Raw genomic sequence first — 6,872 nt, 5'->3', positions numbered from 1 at the left:
AGGGAGGGGGCATGTGATCCCAGCGTCACAAAAAATGTGTTTTTGACCATGATTTAGTGTGATCACAAATGACCATATACAGTATGTCATAAAATGTATATTGAAATGGAATGTGAACGTAATATTTGTCAAATAAATAATATTTCTGGAACCGAGACTTAGTGTTGTACTTGGAATCAAATAATACACTTCGAAGTGCGTACGTATCTGTGGCCGCGGCCATTTTCAGTTCGATTACACTGCGCGATTGCAATGCATTATTTACAGTGACTTATACAACATGGCTGCTAATACTGGCAGAGACAGTAATGTTTGAATGTTATGTCTGCTTGGAGAATGGGTTTGAGCCAAACTCCAACACAAAACAAACGATGGCCGAGGTTCTTTGCACGGAGTGTGGAATGAAAGGAAATAGTGCAATTTTGACTGCGACACAACCCTGTGCTGAGGCGACTCAGGCCAAAGGTTTGGCAATGATGTCGCTAATTACTCGGTTGATCCTTTAATGTGTGCGAGTCCCATCCTTCTACCATGACATGCGTTTCAAATGCTTCCCTATGGCTGAAATCGGAATGAAGAAAAACTAAAAAAACTCAGGTTTGTATGTGCAGGGACAATAACTTTCCACGATCGCATGACGTCACGCCTATTAATTTGATAAAACGGCTGTTAAAGTTCTAATTGTCCCTTCGTAAGGCCAAAAATACTTTCTGGGATATTATGGACATAAGAAGGCTAAAGCGTGAAAATTTACCGGTTTACACCATTTACCTGTTTATCAGCGAATGTCCTGAGCATCGCGAGAATGATGACGTAGGTCAACAAGAGTATGGACATCGTGAAGGAGGCTATTGAGAGGATCGTTGGCGTGTTGGAGCATAAACATTCCGCGCCAGCCGCACCGACACCTGTTCCACTCTCCTTAGTCGGGGTGGCTTCAGCTAAAGCAAAGGGACGTACACAGTCAGTTGGCCGCGGCCCCATTTCCGCGTAATTCTCTCTGCGCTATGACGTCACTGCATATCATTACGAGCTCATTATCGCGTACATTTAGGCGTGAAAAATATGAAGTCGGAAATCGATCCTAAACTTGCCAAAATCTTTCTGAATGACATGTAAACGGAACATATAATTCTAGATGAAACATTAATTAGTAGTTTCATTAACAAAAAAGTGTAAAAAGTCCTGAGGTTTGCTGTTTACGTGACTTTGAACAGCGGTCGTCGCCCGAAAATTTGCAATTTTTTCACGTAATTTTGTTGAATAAATGCACCTAACTCATCAAAAACATCGCGCGTGCTCAGAAGTAATGACTGATATTTATTGTTATATGTATCTTTGACTGAATAACACGATAGTAAAAATGATTATTTCTGCCGCACGGCTAGAAAATACGTTTAAGTTGCCTCTGATTTTTGTCAGAAAATGTTGCAGCCGGATTTAGGTTCCGACCACACCCGAAGTTGAGCCGAAGAGGCCCGAACACTAGGATCGCCACCATCGCTACAAAACGTGTTCTAGAATACTGATTATGAAAACTTGTCCAATAGCCCATCCTGCCGTCCCATCCCTCCTTTCATGAGACCACCATTGCCCAAATTTAATGACAAAATGATGCAAAGAAGAAACTTAACATTAAAGATAACTAATCCTCTCTTCTGCATCTTGAAACTCTTTAACAGTGAAACGCTAACATTGAAACAAGAATACCAATAACAAACAGACAGTCAATTGTTGAAGGGTGTAAAACACAATGCCAAATTCAAATTCTTGCAAGTGGTGCTGTTGAACTTTTCAAGTGGAAGGAATCAAACTTATTTTCATTCGTGATGTTATTTGCTAATGATTGTTTACACCATTCAACAGCTTGACATGTTCATCAAACCCGATTGACTGGAGAAGTGAAAGTATTAGCTGAAAGATAAAGCAGATTTTTCCTGAATGACAACAGCCTGGATGTACAATTACAACAGTCAAATTGATGACAAACTTCAAGTTAAACCAATCACAATCTTGCAGGAAGATATAGGTTAAGTATACACCTTTAACACTGGCATTGGTCATGCTGCTCAAATTACATACTTTATCAGCTTTTTGGTATTATCTTTTACTGATACAGCAACTCTAAAAATGAGATGATGGCAAGTTCTGTGCGCGATGTCTGGCACAAAATAACTCTTGTGGGGGTACTGATGAGGCTATTCACGGCTTTATAAGCATCATTGATGGCTTGGAAGCCCGTTCAGACCCTGGCCAGGGTCAGGGAAAATAAACTATCCATCCAAAGGTCGTCCAAAATTACCAGACAATCCCTATTATTGAGCCATGTCACCTAGTAGGCCCTGGTGTTTTGGACCGTGAAGATCCACATTGTAATGTGTATATGATTTCTTTTCCTGAACTATGGCAGCCTTTTACAGGCAAATCTGGCAAAAAAAGTGCCTTAACATAGGCAACTAAAATTACCAAACAAACAAAAGATATATCATTATGAGAAAGTTTATTTTCACAGAGGATATACAGAGAAATTTCTGAAGAATCAGCCGGATTGCCCAACAGTAGTAGTAGACATCTCAGTCACCTGGATCTTTTCGGAAGTGAAGCATCATGGCTCATGCTTTACTGTTTGAGCACATCCACACAAATCGATAGTATTCCTGGTCAATATCAATGACGATATGGTGGAACACATGACATACCTCCAGTCTCATAACATAACAATAACATAACACTCACTCAGTCACTCACTGTCGCTCTGACATTTCTGACGACTATTCTACCAGTAGCTTTATCAAAAGGCTCAAAATCATCTGGTCATTTGGCCACAAGTTGTAGAAATTATAGTCAGACTAAGCATATTCATCAACAGAACTCAAACAGGCTACCATCATGCCATTCTCACTTTTAACCACAATTTTTTTGAGACACGCTGTGCATTAAAATATTTTTACAATATCGCGTCGTGCACGCAATTGCCGCGAAAAACGGCTTGATTAACATCACGTGATCCAAAACGTCATAAATATTAATGAGATTTCTTCGAAAAATCACCAAATTAAGTGCCAAAAAAGAAATATTTAGGAAACCGGGTGCTCAAATGTTTTAAAAGATATGAATTCATTTAGGATTGGTCAACCACTTCGCAAAAAATCAATTTACCAAATATCGCCGCAAAGCTGGAAAATATCTTTGAGTGAGGTATGTTCAGCGAAGATTGCGAAAATATCATATTTCGAAAAATTGATCAAACTCGGTTGATTTTGCTTGGAATTTGATGAAATAAACACCAATTTTTTCTTTCAATAACTAACAATTTCGCCATCTTTGATCAATCGCTCTCCCCGAACAGTCGTGCATGCTACAGAGGTTTTAGTCTCTGCCACAAATATGGCGCGAATTAGTATCAAATTTTTACCGATAGGTGACAGTAGCAGCGCAACGCAGAGAGAAACGCTCTTTTGGCGCTGCGAACGGGGGCGCGGCCAACTGACTGTACAGTAGAACCTCTTTGTTAAGGATGACCTTAGGACTGACAAATGCTGTCTTTAATAGAGAGGTGTCCTGATTAGAGAGGTTAAGGAAACAACCAGTTTGGGACCAAACTAATGTCCTTTATAGAGAGGTTGACGACGACGACGACGACAATGATGGGCATTTTTATTTAGCTGCGAATGAGACGTGAAAAAGTGCGCAACTTACTTGTAACTGTCCCGGTACGGCTTGTTGAGAACTTTCGCGTGGCGGGCGCTCCGTAGAGTATGATTGCCGAGTATTGTAGAGTATTGCCGAGTATTGCTGTTGTCGCCGCGACCGCGGCCTTCGCGGGCGCCGTGGGCGTTGTGGACGTGACCTTTGTCGTTATGGTCACCGTATAACTCGTGCGCGGAACTAATCCCAACAGAAGACTTCTACGCTGATACAAGTTCAGACTTGCATTGATTGAATCCGGGATTGCTATACCACCATCGTCGACGGAGATTTCGTACCAGCTATACTCCATGTTTCCAGAAGGTCGATCCCAACTAACTGTTGCGCTGACGTCAGTGACTCTGCTGATATTTATTCCGTGGGCGTCCACACCTCTGGGTCCTAGAAAAGGAAATATCCTACAACTTGTTGCCTTATTCGGTGGAACAGAAACGGTTATACATGAGTCTTACAATTTCATGTTGGCCAGGTTTCAAACAGAGGTACATATAGGTGAGATGGCGCCCATGAGAAGCTGCGTGGTGATGCGCCTTGTTTCATTACGCAGACTTCGAAAGAAGTTGGCTCGATTAAAAAGTGCCGTAACTTACGAGTATAGAAAGGAACTTGGAACGAATTGATGACCTTCCCGTTTACTCCATACTCTGTCCGCATGAGGTTGTAGGGTGACCCACTCTTGAGACCTATGATCTTAACACTAACAAGGGACTTAGCGAAAGGCTTGTAAAGGACGGATGGTAAGACTTTGACGCCTTTTGACGGATTGACGGTAATTGCGTATTTTTCCACGGAAAGGTCCGTCTTCCACGAAGCTTGCGCGCTGGCTTCTGTTACGGTTATGTTTATCTGGGAGTGAACACCTGAAAGAAGAGAAGGGTTCAATACGACCCGATGGCGTTCTTCAGACGAGGTTGTAGAGAGGAACTTACCGAAAGCCTACTGGTGTTCCTAACTACACGGGAAAAAGTGTCCATGCATGCATCATTGATGGTCTCAGGGATTGATCAATGATGATTATCACAAACTAGGTTTTGCAGATCCCATCACAGATTCTATGATTGCCCATGGACGATTCATTGATGGGAGCTCCATGAACGCTACCAGGCTGGGCCCCTCCGTACTGTGAGACGACTCCGTTACCTCCATCAACCTGCTCATGAGAAGTGTAGGTCCTGTCTGATGACTAAGGCGAAAGACTGATTGCAGTTGCAGGATGTCTCTCGACTTCTGCAGCTGCAGCATATACAGTTCATATATTACTACAGTTTATATTACTATCGGTATCTTCTTTTTATCATAGGATAGCAAATGATCGATAGCAAATGGAACGCTAGTAACGTCACTTTCAGCGTTGTATCGCCATTTACTCTCGACGTGGCGATACAATATCGCGCAACGTTACCTTTCGAAATTCTGGCACCCTTTCCAACTTGAAACATAGACATGGCATATTCAAAGCTATTAGAAACGCCCTGTCTAAGTTCAGTGGCGTCACATTGTTTGATGACGTTTTAGCTGTGGGATAGGCGTTGGCCTTAGAGTTTCGGGAGGGGGCTTGCAAAAACTTCCAAACTTACCCGAAAGTGACCCAAAAAGAACAGCAGCTGCAACTAAAGCCGCGCTGAAAGGTTCCATAATGTTGGGCTCGAAAACGTGATGGTCCAGTGAAGAGAGATCGTTTTCAGAAGCGAATATATTTGCGTCTCGCTGTCGAATGCAGCAGGCGAGGACTCCTGCGCAGTTGCGTATTTACGTCGTTATGCTTCTGTCAACAACGGGCCGCCATCTTGTTTCACCAACTGCACGATTCGTGCAATATGTCACAGGCGAGTGAAGATACCGAATCTTGGCGATCGCTCAGCCCAATCTCCAAGCCTCGCCAATGGTTGCTTAGTGCTACTAGGACCGTTTACCAGCGTTCATTTCGCCTCTTCCGGTTTGGTGTCTTCTGGTTTAAGAGGCAGTAAATGGCAGCCAGTCCGCTCACTGGGAGATTGCAATCAGCCCTGAATGAACTGATGAACACAAACTGAAAAAAACACCCGATATCACTCTTTCATGTCCAGAGTATAGTGGTTTTCTATGGGTTCTGTGGGGAATGTTCAAATGCTAATTGATCTATTGATTTTGACACATGTATCATCACGAGCTTGTTTCGCATCCGGGACCTCGCGCAGTAATGGAAGTCTGTGTTGGCAGAGAGAATAACATTCCGTCTGCTTGTTGGAGAATGCAGGCTAGTTTGATATGATGAAGCGTGGTGTAATGTATCGCATAAAAACTTGTTTATCTGCGAATCCCCGTGCCATGTTTATCTAATACTAGTCACATATCAATTAGTGGCTCAGTACGGCTTATGAAAATATTATCCCAAGCGCTTCCAGCATGACTTTTGACTTACGAACAAATAGTAATGATGCGATACGTCATATGCCTATTCAACCTGGCACAGTCATTTCGTTGACCATTCATAATGATATTCATAATGATGGCTTGTCATCATCACACGAACTCCTTTGCCTTATTCAGACGGATAGATCATCGATGGTCGTTTAGCTTTGGAAAGCCCGCCACCTGCAGCCTCGGGGGTTTCCAAGGAGCCAAAGACAATGTTGGCGTTGTCTAATCACTCAGAAATCCCACTTGTGTGGTTTTGATCGTACCCAAAGGGCACTGATCCATCAAATATGCTCTAAAAACCGAAAACATTGCTACAATTAGTACGCACAATTCCCTCTCTCATCATGGAAAGTGTCTTCAGGTTTCCGAAATTAAGTCTCCGCCGCTTAACATGCTTAACGAATCTGTTCGAAAGAATAACCTCGAGAGCCAAAACGAAATATTGGCCATGCGATGATGATATCCGAGTCGCACTACACGTGCAGATTTGGAGTAAGCTTCTTCCCCCTTCGCCTCATGTTCGCCATGGCCCTCTGTTACGTCATAACGTAGCGCAGTAGAAGAGAGTCGGCCTCATGATCAAGAGGTCGTGTATTCGACTCCAAGCCGGGTCACGGCTTGGTTCCCTCACGTCGAGTTCAAGTGAGCGCCTTTACGTTGCTCCTTGAAACCCCTAAATGTTTTTAGATACAGTACCATCCACTAGTACCGAACATCACCGAGTTTTCTTCCATCTTTCTGGACCAAAAGCGCCGATGCTATTT

General features: G+C 43.0%; 1 protein-coding gene across 1 annotated transcript; it reads right to left on the bottom strand.

The window, feature by feature from the left end:
* Positions 1-34: 34 nt before the first annotated feature.
* LOC135498905 (uncharacterized) lies at positions 35-6,030 on the bottom strand. The gene is made up of 5 exons (XM_064789422.1): positions 5,286-6,030; positions 4,299-4,568; positions 3,700-4,089; positions 772-941; positions 35-561 (listed from the first exon to the last, which is right to left on the bottom strand). Exons 1-5 carry the CDS (start codon positions 5,341-5,343, stop codon positions 556-558), a joined length of 894 nt encoding a protein of 297 aa, XP_064645492.1. The 5' UTR covers positions 5,344-6,030; the 3' UTR covers positions 35-555.
* Positions 6,031-6,872: the final 842 nt, after the last annotated feature.

This window comes from Lineus longissimus, chromosome 14 (genome assembly GCF_910592395.1).
Source record: "Lineus longissimus chromosome 14, tnLinLong1.2, whole genome shotgun sequence".
Lineage (NCBI taxonomy): Eukaryota > Metazoa > Nemertea > Pilidiophora > Heteronemertea > Lineidae > Lineus > Lineus longissimus.
Note: the sequence above shows the minus strand (reverse complement) of the source record. Positions and strands in the feature narration are given on the sequence as shown.

Bases quoted from the DNA above. Each gene is read 5' to 3' on its own strand.
- LOC135498905 (XM_064789422.1), bottom strand. From the start codon at position 5,343: ATGGAACCTTTCAGCGCGGCTTTAGTTGCAGCTGCTGTTCTTTTTGGG. The intron at 4,569-5,285 runs GTAAGTTTGGAA...CTCTTCTTTCAG, and splicing joins TCTTTTTGGGTCACTTTCGG to GTGTTCACTCCCAGATAAAC. The intron at 4,090-4,298 runs GTAAGTTACGGC...TTCCTTTTCTAG, and splicing joins CCAAGTTCCTTTCTATACTC to GACCCAGAGGTGTGGACGCC.